Genomic DNA, 22,555 nt, shown 5'->3' on the forward strand with positions numbered 1-22,555 from the left:
CCTAGCCTGAACCTGTTAACAAGGTAACTTACCCTCCTCAAACACTAAATGGGATTCTCTACACCTGGTACAAATGAAAAGTGAAAAGAATGAGTCACAACACTCCAATCAATGTTGAAAGTTTAATGTTCCTGCTACATACTGCCTTTCAGAACTGCTAAACAAGAGTGTCATTGGTAACAAAACTACAGTAAGCACCAGAACAGTTTTAATTTAACCAATGCCATAAGAACTGGCACCTCATTTATATTCTTCTTCTTTTTGCTGCAGTCTGGAGAGGACAAGAACTGCTGATTTAGAACTAGCATGTCAATCTGGAGAGAAGCTTACCAAAATCCGCCAATAGGATATATTCACAACCCTGAATCTTGCAGGCTGCAGGTGTGCTTTGACATCTAACAATTCCCCTTTTCAAATATTGTATCCCACTGTATGTTATGAAGGTGTTAAATGAGAAAGTAATCAAAGAGCAAGCCGAATTTGTTAAGTAGTGAATTTTGAAACTTACAACTTTTAAAAGTTCATTTTCTTTTTAAAATACAGTTACCAGATGCTGTTAGCAAAAATGGGCTAGATCTAAGTAAGGACTTCAGAGCCTTCCCGTGTCCAGAAGTATGAACTCCAAAGCCCCATCTTAATGACTTCTCAAGCTCAGAACATACCATCACAGTTTGGTCTCTACATGTCCTGAAGTTTTAAACTTAACCCTGGGAGATGTTTAGAGAAGAGACCATGTGAAACCCAAACACCTGGCAGGGTCAGTGCCTCAAAGGATAAGCATATTCTGATACCACAAAACCAACCACATCTCCTTTAACACATAGCTACTGAGAGTGGTTGTTAAACTTTTATAACTGCTTTTTCTATGCTATGATCTGTGTTACCTAAAAACCACCCAAGATCACAGCTTCAATGGTCCTGCTTTATATACAGCTACAGATAACAAGCTCCTTCTCCCAAATCCATGGATATCTGGAGAGGAGAGAGATGAAGCCTGACAGGGATTCTGAAAAGAAGCACTGTGATATTTAAGCCTTCAAGGAATTAAAAAGAAAAATCAGTAACAAAACTAAAACAGTTTACTCAGAGGACACTAGACCCATCCTTCTTTTCTTGGGGGGGGCTGAGGATTCAGAAGGGCACTTGGAATAAGCTTCATTCTGTATTACTTACCCTCCAGGCAAGAGACATGCTAGAGAAACTTTTCCACCAGCCCCATCCTAATGTGGTTGTTACCTCCTGCTTGCCCTGCTCTTTTCAAATCTTTATGGCTAAGTGTATAAGCGTCACAAAAAAAAAGTAGCTACTGCAGAAATAGATCCATGGCTAGCTGGATATTTCTTTTTAACACTACAAGGACCCTTCCATCCCTGAAAAAGCTACCTACTTGCTTAGAAGATCAGAACTTATACTGTTGTGTGAAAGACAAGACAGCACAGAGTACAGTAGCATGCTACTGACTGGAAAAACTCAGAATACATCAGTTCATAGTCTCTTTCAGCTGAATATGTTTAAATCCACATCTCATCAAGCACCTCCACTGCTAGGCTAGGGGCAAGGTCAGAAAGAGAAAGATCTTCTAGCCCATGTGTTTCAACTGACAAAAATATCCAATATGGACAAAGTATGAACCAGAATGCACAAACACAAGCACAGTGAACAGACATTAGGTGAAGAAAGTGGAATTTCTTTGGGTTTGTTTCCTCATAATGCTTGATACAGTGAGGACAAACTAGAATACAGCCAAGTGTTCCAGCACTCCCCTTGGCTGCAGGGCATGTTTTGTTCAGGACCACCTAGCTTCATCTACACAGACTGAAAATCCAAGGCACTTTGCTCCAGATCTCATACTAACAGGCAATGCCTTAGAGTCAGGCACAGCAATACAGAAGTCCTTTATCAGATCTAGCCCCACTTCTAAGAACTTGTCTTCTCTAAAATGGCAGTGTGGACCAATCACTGAAACATCAAGCTCAGATTCACAAGTATCACACTGCAAATGGAAAGTATGCATCGAACTTTCCAAACTATTGTGTTTGTTCTTCAAATGCTATATAATTTACTTTTCAGTAATTACCAGCTTTTGTTTCTAGTAAAACAAACTGCAGCATGTAAGATATGCATTACCAGTTTATACATGCAGATACACACGTAATAAAACAAGACTAGCTTCTGAAAATACTAGGTTTTATTCACACCCCGGTGGTAAACAATAACCTTAATATGATGACTAGGTTTCTTTTGTAGATCACTATGTCACATAAAATACAAAACCCATAGCATAAACAAGCTGACAGTTATGAATGTTTAATGTGGTCTCATTGGGAAATTAAACAAGTTATACTAGTCTTCTCAAGTAGTCAAATTCAAAATGCATCATCATCTCCTAGTTAGTACAGGTCACTGCCATTTCTATAACAAAGTAATAAAGGCACAGCTAGTGCAAGCAGACTTAAACCCGTTCAGACTACTGGGCTGAAAAAATACTTTGGTTGGTTCTTCAGGAGAGAGTTTTCTCTAAACAAATATTGGTCTCAGTTAACAGTTCTGATCATCTTCACAGCTGCAGTCTAATAGCTACATGACAAAGACTTCACAAGAACCAAACTATGTAGCAATGAATTAACATTCATGCTTTAGGGGATTTACTGCATTCTACATATTGGCAGAAAATTATACTGTTAAAATGCTAGGTAGATTGAACCTACATTTTAAACTGGTTCTTAAGTGTTCGATTTCTTTTTTTAACAAATTGGTTACTTAATTCTACCAAGATACAAAACATAAGGCTGTAAGTAACTAATAGTTGTGTTTAGGCTATTACAGTGCAGGTAATCCTCAAGGCCACAGACACACTGCTTCACTGCTGCTTGCATTCTGCTGGGTTTTGATCCTTCTGTTGAGAAAAAAGGAAATACCAGTTTACAGAAATCAGTCTTTTAAAAGAACTATCAATATTGCTAAGCATGCTTTCTCAAGCTGCAATATTCAAGTTCTTCCATCTTTTCCTTGCACTAATTGTCTAGCATTAGCAACACTGCTGTCTTTAGATGCAGCAACATCCACATTGCATTCATTTTGGCTTTGTCAGCCCATCAGGATACAAATCCAGAACAAAAATCTGCTCAGAACTAAGTGTGGTGAAATACTCTAAAAGACACTAACTGGAGAAAGGAGAAGAGTGATGTGCAGTAACAAACAACCCAGCTCAGAAAAAGCATGCAGACCCTCTTCACAGTTTGAGACAAAAGAAACTTCCTATGGGCAGTAACAAGAGCATGGCCTTACACCAAAAGACACTGTAGAGCAAAGCAATGAAATGTCAAAACACAGTTCCTAATGCTCTGGAAACATCTTTTGCAATAAATTCCAGTTATTAAAAAATTTTAACACAGAAAATGTCTTCTGTTCTTGAAACAGACAGCCAGTAATCTGTCACAGAAATATGGGAATTTAATTAAGTGTTTTGGGGGGGCAGAGTTCAGTTGCAGGTTTTACTCCACTACCTTCCTTGGTCTGGACAGCTATTCTAGGACCACAGTGCTTTAATACATTTAGCTGGCTTACAGCCTGAAATCAGCTTACAACACTATACTACCACTACTATCTCCAGCCCTTGAGCAGCTCTCAAACAGACCATAGTCTTTGCCCTTTCTCAGTTCTGTTTCACTGAGAAAAGTGAAACAGAAAAGCAATCTGAAATGGTGGGAGTAAGTCCAACTTGCAGCTGTTTCATTTTGATTCCAAAGCTTTCTTGACTAGGAAGCAATTTGAATACACTATAGCAGATGAAACATCACCGAGAGGGCTGTACATTTTGATTACAAGTTTGTACCCTGTCTTTCTATGTACAATGCTAAGATTATGTAATTTTTTCAACAGTACTTTAATAGTAGCTCAAACCATTCCTACTGAAAAGCACTCATTTGAAATGACAAGCCCTTTTAACAGCAGGCATTTTGGAGCAGACCTCATGACTGCAACTTTCACCTACCACCATCAGATGCTTTCAGGTGGCCAGATGTACCTCTCCCTCAGCTATTAAAAAGCTATGAATTGAGTGGCTCACAATTGTTTTTCCAGCCTGATTAGTGATCTGCCCTTCCCACGTGTAAGAAAGCTCCCAGTTGCTCTTGGCTGTTCTCATTTTAGCACTTGGCTGTAGATGTGTTCCTGAACAAGTTTGTTTGCTACCTCAAACAATAAAAAACTTGCCACTTATCTAACCTGAAAGGGCCTATTTTGTATTTTGCTATGAAAACCTGTGCCAGAGCCAGCTTGTAGCAAGTTCCCAAAAACTGAACCTGGATTACACAGTTCTCTCCACGTCCTTACAACCATTTTGCAATTTTCATCATTAGGCAGCAACTTGCTGCAAGACAAGTTCATAGAAAACCAAGCCTGAGTAACCTCAGTGCTCAAAGCCAAAGTTACTTTTACAAAATGACTCCTGGAGAAAGAACTTTGTAGAAGTTTCTCTACCAATACTAGTCTGTCAGAACTAGGCCTGAAACAGCCTCAAAACAACACATGCTCACCATAGGAACTATTGATTTAATACTTAAATTAAAATCAAGATTCAACATACATAAAATTTTAAATGTCTGTTGCATACACAAACTTCAAACATTCATTTTAATTCCTTACTTTTGGGTCATAATCAGGATCATTTTCTTCATCTGCTTCTTCTTCTCCCTCCTGAAAGAAAACTTGTTAATATTTCTCTAGCTTATCCACATCCAGGTTTCTGAGCCATTTTAATGAAAATTAACATTAAATTGTACTCAGAAATACAATATTACCACTTTATGTTATACATATTGTATTAGTTTATCCTCCATAAAGTGCATCTTTTGACATGAGTTGTAGCTTAATTTTTAGGATACCTTAAGCATTGTCTTAGTTTGGTTTGGGTTGTTTTTTTTTTTGTTGTCATCTTGCTAGTTTTTTGGATTTTTTTTAAATTATTCACCTGAGATCCACAAAACAATGTGTTCTATCTTACTTCAGAAGTAATTCTTAAACTTAGTGTCCAGAGAACTCAAAAACTAAAGGAACTCTTATTCCAGAAAATAAACTACAACAGGTAAACTATTTGAGTCAAAGGAATCTGTTATCTTACCTCATCATCTGCCTCTTCACCTTCTTCATCATACTAGAAAAGAAAATAAATAGTTTTGATAGCACCATAAATGCAGTCATTTATAGCTCAAGTAGATGTCAGAGAGCACTCTGTATTGTGCTCTTAAGAGAATCATAGACTGGTTTGGGTTGGAAGGGCCCTTGAGGGTCATCTAGCTCCAAGCACCCTGCCATGGGCAGGGAAACCTTCCACTAGATCAGATTGCTTGGAGTCCCATCCAACCTGGCCTTGAACATCTGCAGGGATGGGACATCCACAGTTTATCTGGTCAACCTGTTCCAGCGTCTCACAACCCTCACAGTAAAGACTTTTTTCCTAATATCTAATCTAAACCTATGCTCTTTCAATTTGAGCCCAGAAGCTCCTGTGTCTGTCAGATTTAAAAATGCTTTTTGCATCAGCACGAGCGATGTTCAACTTCCCCTGCCAAGCTCTGGCAGAGCAGACTGTTCCACCCTTCCATGCAGCCCGAGAGGAGCTGATTACACTGCGGTACCACTTGGGGACGGCAGGGGACAGCAGAGCCCAAGGCAACCAGACCTGTCAGTACCTCCCTCCTCCTAAGCCGCAGGCAGCCAAGCCTTTGCAACGAGGGCCAACAGTTTGGATTCTAAGAACTAATTTTAAGACAGGACTTATGTAAGCCATTTTAACTATCAAACTGTCCTTGTTTGAGCGGAGGCAGGAGACAGAAAAATGTTTTACACCTGTATAAATTTGAGGCTTCATGGTTTGTCAATTTCAAGTTTAGTTTAGCTCTTTTAAAATACTTAAGCTTTTGCAGAACTTGCTGTGATTATCTTGGCATGCTTTGAATGTGCTTATCTAGCTTTTTTTTAAGAGAGTACTTTTGAATGGAAGAGGCTTGAATCTTATGAAATTTCATAGCCCAATATCACTGCAAGCACAAAGAACAGGCCGAGCAGCTAGATACAGTTCTCATTTGTTCTCTGGCAGCTCATTACAGTTCTACAAAGTATTGGGTACACCTCTCTAGGAATGCCTTACACACAAAATGCTACTATGACATCCTCTAGATGCTCAGCTTCTACCACTGCTTTTGCCACAAAACTCTGAAGTCACTACTTCAAAGATGAATTATTTTCATGCTTTCTTGAACAATCAAGGAAGCTCTGCTGCAACTAACGTTGGTACATCCCATTCTAAAGATACCAATGTAAGAAATTACCCAAGGTCTTTAAGCAGCACTATTTCAAGGTTTATAGTGTTCTGAATGAACTATTACACTTACATCATCGTCATCATCTTCAATAGCTTCTCCAGTGAAGTACAATACTGACCGGGGGACTATGCGTTCACGCAAGAAATGACCAATTTCAAAGTCTGCAGCAAGGATTGCCTCGGAATCATCATCCTGTATAAAACAATATTATTTCCTGAACTATAAGATGGTAACTACTTTACACATACACACAAGTTACATGGATTTTGATGTGGCCAGATTTACACAAATCCCATTACTGGCTTTTTTGTTCCAAGACCCGCTTAACCAAACTGAAACTGAGGAGCCAAGTTTGACACTTTCAACAGCCCATCTACATTATACAGTCAGGAGCTGCTGCTTCAGTAAGCCTAATTATATACAATTCTGGAGTTCCTTTTGTTCCAAGTAGAAAGATTATTTAGTATCTCTCATAGACTTTTCAGTTCATATGCACAATGTTCTTTAAGAACTGAACAATAGCCAGGTGAGCTTATCACATTAAAGATTTTACAACCTACTTCTGATTCCTACAGCACATCTCCTTCTTGATTCCCATTAGACAGGCAACTATTGAAGCACCTGAACACCTAAAAATGTTCCCTGATCCAATCCCAAGTGTTCTGCTGTCTCCCATCTGAGCAATTATTTTCAATTCAAAAGACTTCTTTTTGGGTTGGGTTGTTTTTTTTTCCTAAACATGAACATACAGCTTTTGGTGTCCATGCCAACTAGGGTTCTAACAGCATGCTTCTGGAAGCTTTAATTTCGTATTTCTCACTCAAACTGTGTAACATATTCCCTACTGTTAAGTATTTTTGGTAGTTTTTCTCCTTACAAAAACATGGCTTATTGCCATAGTGAGCACACAGAAAAGCGGGCTCTTGCAGTCTTCCATTCTTGTTTTATTACTTTCTTCACGATGTAACAGCTTGAGAAATTTTTAACAAAATAAAATACAAACTGGATACATTCAGCCATTAGATAAAATCATCCAAAGAATGCCTGAAGGGAGAGACTTACACCACCCATTAAATCGAAGACTGACAATGTGGATCACTACATTTCTACAACTGTTAACAATTCACAAGGTAGCTTTCAGGAAGCATAAACTGTTAAAGTTGACTAAATGAAACTCTACCATCTAACTCAACAAACACTCCTTCTAAAGAAGAAAACTCAAATACATACTAGTCTTCATAGGTATTCTCCGTTAAAGACAGAATTTGTCTTTAAGTTGAGGCTGTTTAACAAATTCTAAAATTCCATAAACACTCCATCATCATTTTTTAAATAAGTCAACTTACCAGGTCTCCACTTTCAGGAACTGTAGAAAAAAGAACAGAAGAAACAAGTGAGTGAGGTACATTCTACATTTAAAGTTAATGCACATAAACTAGTGTTCAGCTTACCCTCCGGAGGACTAAAGAAGTTGAAGAAAGAGTCATTGGAAACAGTTTTTGTCACCGTCCTAACTGTTCCACGGCCCTTATGTTTCTGCTTCTTTTTAATGGTTTTCAGAGTAACGTTCTTTCCTTTTTTCCAGTCTATTTGGCAACTAAAGAGTAAATAAAAAACAAATGACACAAAAACCCCCACAACCAGCTGCAGCTTCATACCATTCGCCTTGTTACAAGTACCTACTGAGACTATCACAACTGCAAGAGACACAGGGAAGAGAAAATTTTAAGGTTATATTTATTCAGTGCTATCTTTTAATTAGTTTATATGTTGAGAACAAAAGTAACGGGTTCATTTTAGGATTATTTCCATCCAGAAGTTTTTCCTTCTCCACTCAATCTCTGAAATGCTAATTTTCATTAGCTACCAAGTACTGCCTAGCTTCCTATCAACCACTAGTACTGCACCATTTTTAGAGCCACCCATCCACTATAAAGTAACGTCATATTTGGGCCTGTTAGTAATATGTCAAAGTTCACTGCATCTATCATTATAACCAGTAAGTCCTTAAAGTAATGCATCAAGCAGGCATGTATTTTTTGGCTGATTTTGAGTTGTTTGTGAGGGTTTTGTCTTCTTGTGTTTTATTCGTTTGTTTGGGTTTTATTGTTTTGGGGTTTTTTAACTCCACCCTGCTTACAGAGCAAAATCATGTCTACAGGCTTCTCTAACAGCCAAAGCATTCTGGCACCACATAAATGAAAAAGTTACATCAGTGAAACTAACTGCATTTGCTAAAGTACCTGATTAGATTCTTTTAAAGACTCAAAAAAATGGAGTGAGTTGCTTTGGGACAAGAAGGGGCTATCTTAGCTAAAAGACACAACAAGGACTAGGAGTTAATCATTTTTACAGAAGCGGTGGCATCTCACACCAAACTCTGCCAGGATTCATGCTTTTCAAAAACAGTCCAAACTGGGGAAGACAAAACAGTTTATCAAAGCTACCCAAGTATTTAAAACTTACAGGACTTTGCAAAATACGTGAAGTGACTGGGAAATAAAGTGGTAAATAAGTCAGTATGAGCAACTGGAGATGAATGTAAGAATAAAACCAACACCGACTATGCAGTGATAGGCCGTATCACTACATCACTACTCAGAAGAGCAGTGAGAACATTGGAGACGTGAACACAGAAGCTACTGAACAGGCCCAAGTATACTCATAAGGTAATTATGTACAACAGTTTTCTCTCATCCCTCTGTTCACAAAAAAGGGGCATGTAGAGAAAAAATTACTTAGCTAATTTAAAACAGAAGATTTCACTAAGAAAGGAATATGACAGCTTTTTAAAAATGAGTAACCTGGAATTAACTGATGACTATTCCCCATTTCACAAATGGATAGATATTCAGAGGCAAACAGTCAACACAAAAAAAAATGGATAACTGCAACATTAAAAGTAAATCTGTAATAAATTCCCCAAAATGCTATATGTCAGAAATACAAAAAGATTAAAAGAAGCGATCAAACAAATTCTAGCAAAAGCTTTCCAGGCCTACTAAAAGATACCACCATCCACCTTTCAATTCACCTTTTGCGATTGCAGAACAGTATTACGAAAAAAATACAATACTGACTAAATTTTTAATTTATATGCCTATATAATAGATATGATTATAAACTATGCAATATAAATCATATGTTTTTTCTATATTGTATTGGTGTTATGGATAACAACTAAAACACTCAAGTCAAACCTAGTTGTTCACAAGTTACTAGGGGAATTATCTTTTCCAGCACCTCCCCAAGATGCTGTATAAGTCTATAGTTGGATAATGCTAAGGAAGAAACTGTTATATTGCCTTAAAGCTATCTATTAGCACTTACCCTGTACAACCCATGATTTCTGGTCCATCAAAGGAGAAGGGATCAGAATCATCTGGCTCTGACCTCATTCTATACGTCTTTGTCAACACTTCGTTTGTGAAGTAGTCATTTGGTTCGAAATGAAATTCTAATGTGAAACTCTTGAAAAAAATTGCAGAGCAGTAACTTTAGTTATTTATGAACACCTTTAACACCTAAAAGCCAAACCCAAAAAATACCCATGCAACAGAATACACCTTCTCTCCAATACATCCACAGCTTATTCTATTTGCTACCCAAGTTCTACATAAATCTTCAAATCCTTTCATTTACTTGATCTTGCACTTACTAGTTGTTATACTGCTTGCAGTAATGACAGATCTCCCAAGCACACAGCTTTCCTGCTGCTGATGTACAGGGAGAACTTCTAAATTTAAAAATATTAGAACTTAGAAAACTGTCTGATTTCTGCCAGGGAAATCTATGAAATTACATCAGTTACACAAAAAGTACCCAAAAGTATCAAAATGAGATGGTGAAACTTAAGTCACCAGATATTAAGGCCAATCTCGTCAGAAGCTGAAGGTTGAATCTAGTACATGTTTATTCACAGGGTGGTGCAAGACTACCACTAGTCCTTGTACTCCTTTCTCAGAAGCAGCAGCTGTATATTTTCTCATGACTTCCACAAGACAATTGGCAATCACAGACCATGTTGCTAAAATACAAATAATTCTTAAGATAACACAAAAGTAATCTTGTTTAGTAAGTTAAACTAACCATAGGCTGTCCAGCTTCTGAAAATTTCACTTTTATATCTTTTAAATATTTCAGGATAGGTTCATCATGCTCCTGTAGAGAAAACACAGTGTATTTAATTTTCATAACATTAAATTATACACAGATTTAAGGCCTTGCAGAGATAAAAAGCCACGTTTAGAACAAGTTTCCCTCAGAACAAAAACCTTGTTAAAACACTGAAATACTTCCATGAACATGACCAGCAGATGGCAACAATGGCTGTGTACAGAGTCTCCAACACAGCACACAACCAAAACCCATGCAAACACCAAGTATAGTTTCTGGTAACATCTAACACACATTTCACACACACTTTATAAGCACCGAAAATGTATTAGGATCATAGAATAGGTTCAAAAAATAAAACAGTAGGGAAGTATTTCAGTGCTTTATACTCTCACTTGGAAAGTTACCAGAGATGACATCCAACTAACAGTTCCATTATTGCCCTCCAACAGACATATCAAGCATCATAGTGTATCCACTGCTTTCTTAAAGACACAAGGATTAATTACCAATGCAACTTTAAAAAAGCCTAGACCACCACCTACCTGAACCATATCACTGAGCAAGTCCACATTCTTGAATACTGTCAGCCAAAACTCAGGGATTCCTTTAGGGTCTTCTTTTTCTTCATCTTTTTTTTCTTCTTCAAGCTTAGCTTTCTCTTTCATTTCCTCCTTGAGAAAATAAAAAAATTACATTTCCTTAATTTTAAGAGTGTCCAAAAGGTTCATCAGTTCTTTGTCGATAGCAGTATGGATTAGGTTTCATGTGGATGCTTTAAGCAACCATTAAGAATTAATATTGTTATTAACAGCAAGTAATCATTACAAACCTGATTTTGTAAAAAAATTTCAGGTTATTGAATCTTGTTTCATGCTAAAGCTCGAGATATTGATGAGAACCAATTAAGATACTCACTGAAATTTCTTCATCAGCATCTGCTTTCCATTCACATTCTTCTTCTGTAGGTTCATAAATGGCATTGATGATTTCACTTCGCTGGAAGATTAAACCAAGAATATTTTCAAATTTCCTAGTCATTGCAATCAGCAATGCCCTAACCAATAAATTCCTAATCCTAAATTACACAATTAGTAATATATTAACTACTTATCAAAACTTTTTCTTCTGGCTCTAGAGGATAGATTCAGCAGTTAGGAGGTTTTCAACACACTAAAATAAACACTGAAGTCCCAGAAAAGATACAGTATCATCTGACACCTGCCCAACTAAAATGAAGGCTGATATATTGAAGTCATTTTGGTAACCATGAAACAGACTTAACCTTTCGCTCTCTTAATCTTAGTTGATATTCCCTTGAATGGCAAAATTGTATCAATTGAATTGAAGGGGCACATATGAGACCAAGGTAACTAGGAACATGAATATGTTTTCTGGTTTTTATATTCCTTTGTATTTTAGATGAAGCTTTACAGTACAAATCAGAGTAGCATTAAAATACCTTGTCAAATAAGGGCTGATAGAGAGCAGCATACTTTCTTTCCAGCTCATGAACTTCCTCATAGAACTTCGCTTCTATCTGTGCGCATTGAACTTGAAGGTTCTTGAGAGCATTCACACGTCTTTTAACAACTTTAGGCAAGCTGAAAAATTCAGTGGCAGAACTGTTACTAACACTGCATTTTAAGCACATATTGATCCCTCCTTAACCAGACCCCTTGCAAGTTAACCAACTCGTACCACAACACATTTTACATGCTATTTCAACATTTAGAAATCTTAAATCAAAACTACAACCAAATTTCACCACCGAGTTTGAAATCCTTAGCACAAGCTCTTAAACTGAGGCTCAGCCACAGTTAGAACCAGAGTATTACAAACACCTGGGTAAATCATGAGAGAAACTTGTGCAATAAATCTTCATTCTAAAACAAGTTCTAAATTATCAATGAGTAACAAAGTAAATTCATAGTATTGAGTACAACTAAGAAACTCACCATTACTTTGCTTGGTTTTACAAAAAAGTTAGACAGTTGAGTTATTCTTTAAGAAATTTAATCTTCAAAATTTGCTGCTTTGTTTCACTGAGCAAAGCATATGGTAGCACTGTCTTGAAACACACTGTCTGTACCAAAGTGAGCCAGAACTGGTTTGCTAAATGAGCCACTATTACAAATGTGTAAAAGGAAAGCAATTATTGCATTCCTCATAAATGCAGATCAACTATGGAAAATTTTGTCAAGAATTTATAGCAAGTTTTGATACATGAAAAAACCACATGAAGTGGTTTCCTCTATCAGCTAGTGGCTACACTCAAAGCATAAAATGACTATATTAGAGACACTAGACCTCCAAGTATCTCTCTATAGTTTAAATAACTGATGTTTCATGACTAAGGCAAAGTTAAAAAAGAGATTCCAAGGAGCAGAAAAGTGTTTTAAGTGTGCCATATTGTAACTGCAGGGGAAAAGATCAGCCACTGTAAATATTAGCATTCCTTTCTTCATAAAAACTCAACTAAAAACTCTTCAATTCTGAGATGCACTACAGACAGACTGTATTCGTTTTTCTACTATCTGAGCAGCACGGTGGTTTATGACCACTAATGCCACAGACAATACTGTTCAGAAAGCAAAAGAACTATTTATAACACTCTGCTCATGCTAAACAAATGCTGTACCTTTCTACATATCCTGCAGATGTTCCTACGAGACCATCAAGTCTTTCCTGAAGGGCTGCAAGAATCTGAGGATTTTGCATCATCTGCACAGTCAACTGCCGAGCTAATTAAAAAAGAAAATTATGTAAGCAAAAAGTGCATCTTTTGGACTAATCTTGAAAGAAAGAATTGTGTATATAAAAAAAGAAAATTAGACAAGAATTACAGATGCAGAAGAACTGCTGAAAACTGTGTCAAGTTTCCCTACTACCAAAACATGTTTCTGATTTATAAAATCCAATTTCCCTCCAGAATTCCTACAGTATAATTTCCCCTCTGATTCTCACCTATAATAGCTAGGAAATCACTGAAAATACACATTATTCATCTCTAGGTTGCTGTGGGACACTTACCATTTAATTACTGTACACCATTTAATTACTTCAGCTAGTGAATGCGTTCCCCAAAATTTTGCAATCCAGTTTTGAAAACACTTCTTTGAATAGGTTAGCAAAGCATAACATCTTGAGCAAAATGTTCTACTTTCATGTTATTATTCTTTTCAAGCAATCACATAACATGGCACTATTAGCAGTCCAAGTAATTTTTTTGCTGTTTATTAGTTATTTCTCTTCTGGCTAATTGCTCTTTAGATTCTATCTGTGCCCCCAGACCTTAAATACAAAGCATGAGTAAGACTGTTCAGCACTGACAAAACAAGCATTATGATATGCATTCATGTTTTTTCTTGAGGGGAAAAAAACCAATTTATTAATTTTAAGAGTGGTAACATTAAGCATAATTTGTTCTGTTCACAGTCAACTCAGCAGCAAAGTACTAATCAAAAAGATACACATACACATATATGTACATTAATTTTTTATACCCAAAGCTTCAGATTTGTGAAGTTTTTAACTGTTTACAGCTTTCAAATAATCCAGTCACATATCCACAACAATCCTGTCTTTCCCAATTATACAGATGGCCAGCACTGCCTGACCTGGTATTAACCATGACTAAAATGAGTAACTGCAGACAACAAATAAAAATCTCACAATTTAAAAAAAATGAAGTCCTTGCTTCAGAACTCAAAGACAATTGTACTTCTGAAATTCTTTTACCATTTCCTATTATTTTTTGCAGTAAAATCCTTTTAACACTAACTAGAAAGCACATATGCTTAGATGTTTAGAAACTCTTTGTTTCAACATTACCTTTGCTGTTGGCATCTTCACCAGTTTCTTCTTCTTCTACTTCTTCAACATCTTCCATATCCTGTTGATCAAGTTCAGACTGTTCTTTGCTATTAGAAATATTCAAAAACAGCATCAATAGGTTAATTTTATAAAACACTATAATGAGTTTAAAGACATCAAACTAGAGATTGCATGGGTAGAAGCAAACTGTTGCATCTTTTGTTCTATGACAAACAAGTCTTAATAGCCAAAAAAAGCCAAATTTGCCTTCATAGAAGTTTCACATTTGACAAACCCAGAACAGTTTAAAGCATTAGCAACTTTCCAGAATTACAAAGTTTCCTTTCTGCAGAAGTCCTCATCTCATGTTCTCATCAAGTCAAAGCCTCCTTCTGCTCTACATACCATCTTCCTTAAGACGTGCACGCCTTGAGAACTGTGGGTAGGTTCACCTAATCTATACTTCAAATGCCACAAAATAAGAGCACTCAAAGTACAGAAAAACCCTACAGAGAGTGAAACAATAGGAATGGGCAATACTATCTGTTTTTCCCCTCTGGAATTCCAACTAACATAGGAAGTTGACTCGTGCCTTCTTCCACTTTTATATTACTTATAATTAAGATCACAAACCCATTTATCATGAGCAACATAAGCTTTTCTCCCACATGCTATAAACCACAGGTCTTGCCACAGTGCTCAAGGGCAGTATCTAGACCCTGCCTATCCAGTATCTGGAGAGCCCAGCCATGTAAAGTACAGCACAGGACACACTCAGAGCCTCAGTAACCTACAGATTTTACTTACTTGTCTATGTCTGCCATTCTGCTAGATTTCAAACCCTAAGGAAAAAAAAAACAACACGTAAGAACAGCAGCACTAGATTTCAGTTATAAACTCTGTGGTCACTTGCCACTAAAAAACACAAACCATGTCAGCTTTACAAAACATGAGTGATACATCTCTTATGCACATTTTGAGCTCTCAGTCTAAAACACACAGAAATACTGAAAAACTTTGTTCTGGTTTAGAACCTATAGATCTACTCACAAACTGAAGTACCAAGTATCAGCAAAATGTAGATTTCAGTTATAAACTCTGTGGTCACTTGCCACTAAAAAACACAAACCATGTCAGCTTTACAAAACATGAGTGATACATCTCTTATGCACATTTTGAGCTCTCAGTCTAAAACACACAGAAATACTGAAAAACTTTGTTCTGGTTTAGAACCTATAGATCTACTCACAAACTGAAGTACCAAGTATCAGCAAAATGCCATGTTGAGTTTTGGATCTTAGGACTGTATTATTATCACTGACTGAAAACTAGTCCTAAGTACAAAATTGGAATATAACCTGAGAAAAACTGAAGCAAAAAGTGTGCTGGTAACTATTTACTCATTTCCAGCATGTAATTGCAGACAGGGGATACTTAACAGCTAAATCAATTTAAGAATGAAGATGCCTTTCTGTGGCTTTACTTTTAATCCCAACTTTATAAAACCAATCCAAGTAGCTCATCAGAATATTCACAATATTGCAACATTTTACAAAAAAAATTGGTGCCAGGCTATTGAACATGACTAATTCCCATGTCCTGAATGATCATTAATTTCTTAAAATATCTCAGTATTATCATAAACATATTCCATACATAGTAACTAGAAACATTTAATATTGAGACTATTGCAAATCTTGCATACCATGAAGCACCTATGTTCCCAAACATATTATAAAATGAGTAACATTTTCTACCAGCAAAACTGTACTTGGGAGTCTAGTTTCCAAAAAGATGTTTCAGGTAACTTGAAGTCTAAGACAATACCAAGCACAAGAAAACACTGTCCCGTTACTGCCATCTTCCAGTAATTCAGGAGGCTCCAACCACCAGGAATAATTCACTGGCTCACAAAGCATGGAAACCAATGCTTTAGAGTCTCTATTTTACCTGCTGTCCTGCAAACTAAAAAAAACTAAAAAAATTCAAGTTTCCTTCAGGAATTTCAACTTCTTATAATGCATTCCAATGGGAATTTTAGCAAAGTATTGGAGGGATGTGGTCCAGAAAAAGTGAAAACTGCATTTGATCTGTCCAAAGTGTAACACAAAAACACAATCCCAGTAAGATCAGGATATTAACAGTCAATATGAAGAATCATGTTAGAATCTAAGCTTCAGAATTAAACACCTACATGTATGTAAATATAATCTAAAGATATTTTTCCTGCCGTCATAACTACTTCCCAACAATTACATAGAAAGAAAATATCTGATGGCCTCATTTAGGACCAAAACTTTATAGTGCAAATTAAAGACCTAGAATGTAATCCAAAAGATTCAATTCCCTAATATGCAGAGAAATGAAAGAATCAAGTACTTGTCCATCTGTATCAGAAAAATAATATAGTATTTGCTAATAAATAGAATGGCAGCACTGCTATAAACCAAAGTACATCTGACAGTTCAGTAACAGGAACTACAACAATGCTCTTGACTCATTTTATTCAGATCACATTTGCCTGTCTTGTGATTTTAGTTTTACACATGGATGCAGGCTGTCCATGTAACAATTTCAATGGCTCTCCTTCAAATACCATTCTCAAAGATAGCATGGATTGCAGACCTACAGAAACTGAAAGCATACTACAATTACAACTCTCATATACAGGTCCCTGTTTTTCTTGAGCAACATAATTAGCATTAGTTTTGATTTACAGAACATTGTATCCATGCAAAATAGTCAACTTTTTCCTTACACACTTCCTCTTAACTTGTTTTTAATGCAGGACCATTTCACGGAGGCTGACAGTATTGCTGTGCAAAAGAACACAAGATGATGCACAGCTCACTTGCCCTTCCCCACATTTTTCTGCAAATGGAACACAGCGATGCTCCTTGCAGCGACCAGCATTTCCTCTCTCTGTTCTCCCTATCAAATAAAGCTTCAACATCCATAAAATGAAAGGCAGTTCTTTCAACAAACGTATGACCAGTGGCAGCACAAACCCTGTGGTCTCTCTTAGCCAGTGGGCTAGATGAAACAGCAGCTGAAACACCTTAGAGGTTTTCTGAAAGAGACCGACTTCTACAGTTAAATTTTTTTTTTCCTAAATGAAAATAAGGCTGTCTATGAACAAATGATGTCTAAAAACTTTAAGAAACAGCCATCCCATCTCCAACAACAGCCATTGGCCAATGCCTTGGAAAAAAGCAATGACATGGTAAGAATTCCCCCAGAAACACTTCTACCTTTCAATCACATTCAGAAAAAACACACTGGCTCAGAAGTGCAGGTATTCGACAATGTCGTAAATTTTTATTTCAGAAGGGAGTCCTCATTTTCCCCCAAACCATGCAGGTAAGCTGATGATATCACTCAAGTTTCTGAGTTGCAATATTCAGCTCAGAACTAAGATTTTTCTACACTACACAACTGTGTAGCAGAGGAAGTTTCACCAGCAGTCTGGTGTTACTGAATTTCTCCCTGGGCCCTTGTTTTCACCCTCTGAACAACTACTTGTCATCATAAACTTTCATCCATCCTTTCACTGTTCATCCTCTTTCCAAGATCACTTCTGACCCTGCTAAAAGCATTCATCTTGCTACAGCACCCTGTGGGACTCCAGCATCTGCCTCTCTCCTCATAGCAATGGGCAGTTATCACCGTCTGCTTTCTAGCTCTTAAACAGTCCATGCAAGCACTATGTTTTCAAATTATGGCCCAGTTCACTCAAAGATTTTGAAAAACGTTCTTCAAAGATTTTTTTTGAAATTAAAATAGACTGTATCAAGCAGCTGTCAACTTCAGAGCCTCCCTCTAGTGTTTCTCATATCCAATTTTTCCTATTCTCCTTGCATCAGTCTTTTTTTCACGTCCCATCCTTTAATCTTCCCTCCACTTTTTACACAACTCAGTATCAGAATGCATACAGTTGGAAGAGATCTTCTGAAAACTGAGGAGATACTAGTGTCTGTCACGACAATTATGTGCCAGCTCTAGACAACTGTTCTTGAGTAAGGAGACTATAAGGCACTGCCAAGAAAACTATGCTGGCAGACATTTAGGCTAATCTGTGCAACCCACTAGCATGGAAGAGATGTAGTTGCATTCCATTTTGTTTACTGTCATTTACTTAAACAACCATAAGCTTCTCTGCAAACACAGCTCTACTGGCTAAAAAAAGCCAAACAGAAACAAAAACACTGCAGAAATGCACTGAGAAAATGCATTCCTTAAGAGCAAACAAACTCCACTATCATCGTGCAGTACCCAGTACAAGGTCCTGATCTAGTCTTCAGAGTTTCAAATACACTACATACCACAATCAGTAACGTTAGAATACATCACTGCAGTATTTATTTTGCACTATCTCCCCAACACTAAATATTTAAATACAGAACTCTTATCACTCCACTTTCCATAAGACACAGCTGTCCTTCCCAGTTCATTCATAGGTGCATTTAGGTTTGTAGACAGCAGCTGTACCTTGGCATGTGAGCAACAAGAACCACTTCCATCACTCCCTGAAGTAGTTCCAGGGAGATATCAGTTCACCAGTTGTCAATGCAGGATTATAACAAACCTGGCTACTCCTGGTGTATTACTTCAAGCCTCAGTGTCTAGGTGATTGTTTTGGACTGAGATACTGCTTGGAATCTAAGCCTCCTCACTGCAAGAAAAGGCTTATGAGCACAAATAAAGGGTAGTCTCCACCCCTGTATAAAGCCAGCATGCAAAAGACCTTATTAGTAAAATATTTTATTTCCCTGTTACTTGAACAGCTACAGCCACTAGCTGTTTGAATGCAGTAGACTGCATTATGGTCAAATACAAAGGTGCCCACAGGCTTTGCTTACAATGTTTTGCTGCTCATTGTAAAAATATGCAGAAGAAAAGAAACAGTTACATTATCTTTGCAGCGCTTTAAAGAGAATGTGTAGGAAGTCTGTGCTACAAAAAGAAAGCAAAAGTACAGAAAAGCAAGCTACTGTGTAAGTTTCCTAAAGGTTCAAATTTAAAACCTCTTTCATACAGGTATCTTAAGCCTGCCTGCCATCACAAGAAAGCATGTTCTTTATCAAAATGGAAAGGTTAGAAGACTAGCACTAGCTTACCCACAGTTTTGAGCACATCCTGCAGAATTATTAAAAATTAGAAAAATCCCCCTAAAACTTATCAAAACCGTATGACAATTTGCTATTTTCATTAGGCATACAGATCACTTGATCTTGTTAATCTGCCATGTTTTTCAAGAAATGGAGTTTGATACATGCAGAATGTTCATGTATTCATCCTCAAGTTAGTCGTAAGTGAGCTTTCAGTTTTCAAGGGTTATTGTTTCTTCACTAAGTGATTTTGCACAAGTGAAGATAGAAATACAAACTTTAAGTGTTCAGCACTTCCTAATCTTTCCTTTATCCACACAGAAACTAATCTGAATTTGCACAGAGGCACCAGCCATGTTACAGCTAGGACACAGGCTTTGGTAAGAAAGCTTTTTTTTTCAGACCAGCTTTACATGTCCCAAGTAAGCAGGCCACTATTAGATTACCCGGACATCCGCTCTCCCTCAGGAAGACGGGTCACAGCAAGGTGAACGACAAGTCAGCTGAGGCAGCAAGACATTCCTGAGACACAGTTCCTCCAGCAAAACAACAGCATTTTTGAACAAGCCCTAAGGCTGGCAGGCTCACAACACATCTCAGCTGCTCAGCATCTCTGAGCATAACATGCCACAAACAGTACCCATACCCTCCTTTTCAGGAAACACCTCTTACCCTTCTCTAGACAAACTGCTCACACAATTACCTTGTAATAGCAATTAAAAGAAATTTTTCAAGTTGTTCAAGAGTCACAAATGGGCTTTTTGAGGCCATGAGACACCAACTACAGCCAAGCCTTGTTAAGCCACACTTTTAAAAGAAATACTCATTTTGCATAAACTGATTTCCTCAGAAGTCACTAATTCAGAGCACTACAAATACAAGTCAGCTTGTCCACAGACTAGCATATCAGCCTCTTCCTGTCCCTGGCAAGCCTTGGGCAACTGAAAGCAATACATTAACAGAAAATACCTAAAACAAATGAGCCCTATAGGGCATTCAGAACCTGCAATGTAACATAACAAACTAAGCAGTGGACTAAGTCAGATGCCAGTGAAGAAATGGGAGGTCCAGCTGGAGGACAGCTAGTTGTATTAAAAAAATCATCAGGATTAAGTCTGGTAAACTATTTGCAATGTGTGCAGAAACCAAAGGTGCCAGACAAATGACATCATACCAGCCAAGTTCAACTCTCACTAAAGACTGGGAAACTCAAGAGCAATACATTCACTACAAGTTACTTCAAACTGATGTTCTTGCCTAGAATTCCAGGACAACTTGTAAGATTTCTCCTTACATAATCATCATTAAATACAGAAAACAAAAATTAAAACAGTGTAGAGATCCATTAGAAAGCACTCTTTGACTGGAAATGTTCAAAATAATTGCCTGGAGTAGTTTCCTCAAAACCTCTAACAGAGGTTTGTAACTTGGAAGACCTCAGATGCTCTGCATAGTGATCTTAAAGGTCTTTTCCAACCTAAACAATTCTGTGAGAACTGAGTGAACTGCTTAAAAAGTGCACAGTACACGGTATAGAGCTTCACACTTCAAATGTCTTGGTACTACAACCCAAAAAATGCACCTATCATTCCAAAACTGTTAGTAGAAGCTATCCCACTTCTACTATATCACTGGGTAGGGAAATCATTACGAGAGAAAAGAAGAAACCAGGAGAACATTTAGCTCTTCTTCAAAAAGAGCCAATCGAATAATACATCAGGCTGAAAATGCCATTTTAAAAAGGGAATAAAGTAGAAGACCGAGTGTTTCCTTTATACGTGTGAGATCAAATTCATGCATCTATTACCATTAGCATGAAAACTGGTCATGAAACAAGGGGAGAGTGTATCTATTATTATCCTGAGGGGAGATCTCATCACTCTCTACTACTACCAGAAAGGAGGCTGTAGCTGAGTGGGAAGTGGTCTCCTCTCCCAGGTTAACAAGTAACAGGATGAGAGGAAATGCCCGCAAGTTATGCCAGGGCATGTTTAGATTGTATATTAGGAAAACTTTCTTCACTGAAAAGGTTGTCAGGCATTGAAACAAGCAGCCTAGGGAAGTGCTGCAATCACCATCCCTGGAAGCATTCAAAAGATATGTAATGTGGCACTCGAGGATACAGTTAAGCAGTGAACACAGCAGTGCTGGGTTAACAGCTGGACTCAATCTTAGAGGAGAGGCCTTTTTCAACCTAAACAATGCTATGTTTCTATGAGTTAACATGGCAGATAAACACGTTAAACAGATTATATCATTCATCTTGGGGAAAAAATATGCCTTCTCAGGAAAGCTGAAGGTCCAAAAAAAAAAAAAAAAAAAAAATCAATGTCAATTAAATGAGCAGAGCAGTGAAGTGCTACAACATCAAGATACCATATCTATGTGATGAAAGACATTATCAGCCACCAAACTCCCCAGAGACAATTCCTTTATTAGTGCATCAAAATTATTATGTTAACAAAAGATTTCTAACTGTTAATGTAGGAGCAAATTTGACAAAATTTATTTAAATTTTCAAATCTAGAGTAGATAATTAAAACTGTCTGCCCAAATACAAGCACAGAAAACAGGAGTGTGATACAATAAAGACGACAGTACTAATATAGAAGCTACTAAGTTCTGGATAAAGAGACTAAGGAGCTAATGGTCAGTGGAAGCATCAGGTGCCTCAATACAGTAACAAGAAGGTGACACCGGACCCTTGCAGTAATTCAAATCCCTTCATTTTGACACAACTTACTGTGCTAGCACCAACTCATCCACTATGTGCAAAAGACATGCACAGTTAACAACAGAAATGCTAACTGGCATGGCAACGTATGGGAATCCTTAGCAGAAGCTGAAGTAAGGTCTCCTGACCAAGCAAAAAAGGGTAAGAAATTCAGAAGAGAAGCGGCATTTCACAAAACACACTCCGAACTTCTAGCTATGTGCATGTGCTTAAATATCTGTACTAGTTTGAAAACAAACCAGTGGGAGGCACCAAGTCAGAATAACAATTTAATGGAAATTAAAGAAAAGGGGAAAAAAAAGGTAAAAGAAAACACTGTCAAACTGACAGAGTCAAGGTACAACCTGACACCCTGTTAGGCAGGGTGGTGGGAGCAGTCTGGTAGAAATGGTGGCTGCAGTCTTCTGAAGCAGTGATCCTGTAGTAAAACAGTCTGCTCTTCCTCAGGAAGTCCA

The 22,555-nt window shown here is 37.4% G+C and overlaps 1 protein-coding gene across 3 annotated transcripts in view; it reads right to left on the reverse strand.

Moving 5' to 3' along the window:
• Positions 1 to 108: 108 nt before the first annotated feature.
• Positions 109 to 22,555, reverse strand: part of NAP1L1 (nucleosome assembly protein 1 like 1) — a 28,942-nt gene continuing 6,495 nt past the window's right edge. Inside the window, exons 2-15 of one of the 3 annotated variants that reach the window (XM_017733262.1) lie at positions 15,066 to 15,100; positions 14,277 to 14,365; positions 13,084 to 13,186; positions 11,905 to 12,046; positions 11,361 to 11,441; positions 10,988 to 11,113; positions 10,416 to 10,487; positions 9,657 to 9,796; positions 7,778 to 7,923; positions 7,673 to 7,692; positions 6,396 to 6,518; positions 5,123 to 5,155; positions 4,648 to 4,698; positions 109 to 2,896 (exon numbers count right to left, since the gene is read on the reverse strand). In XM_017733262.1, the coding sequence (XP_017588751.1) occupies positions 2,861 to 2,896; positions 4,648 to 4,698; positions 5,123 to 5,155; positions 6,396 to 6,518; positions 7,673 to 7,692; positions 7,778 to 7,923; positions 9,657 to 9,796; positions 10,416 to 10,487; positions 10,988 to 11,113; positions 11,361 to 11,441; positions 11,905 to 12,046; positions 13,084 to 13,186; positions 14,277 to 14,365; positions 15,066 to 15,082 (1,179 nt within the window). In that variant the 5' untranslated portion in view covers positions 15,083 to 15,100 and the 3' untranslated portion in view covers positions 109 to 2,860. Of the gene's footprint in view, positions 2,897 to 4,647; positions 4,699 to 5,122; positions 5,156 to 6,395; positions 6,519 to 7,672; positions 7,693 to 7,777; positions 7,924 to 9,656; positions 9,797 to 10,415; positions 10,488 to 10,987; positions 11,117 to 11,360; positions 11,442 to 11,904; positions 12,047 to 13,083; positions 13,187 to 14,276; positions 14,366 to 15,065; positions 15,101 to 22,555 lie in introns of all 3 variants that reach the window. The other 2 variants (XM_008632820.2, XM_017733263.1) reach the window with 2 other exon arrangements.

The sequence above is a fragment of the Corvus brachyrhynchos genome, unplaced genomic scaffold, assembly GCF_000691975.1.
Source record: "Corvus brachyrhynchos isolate BGI_N302 unplaced genomic scaffold, ASM69197v1 scaffold32, whole genome shotgun sequence".
Taxonomy (NCBI): Eukaryota; Metazoa; Chordata; class Aves; order Passeriformes; family Corvidae; genus Corvus; species Corvus brachyrhynchos.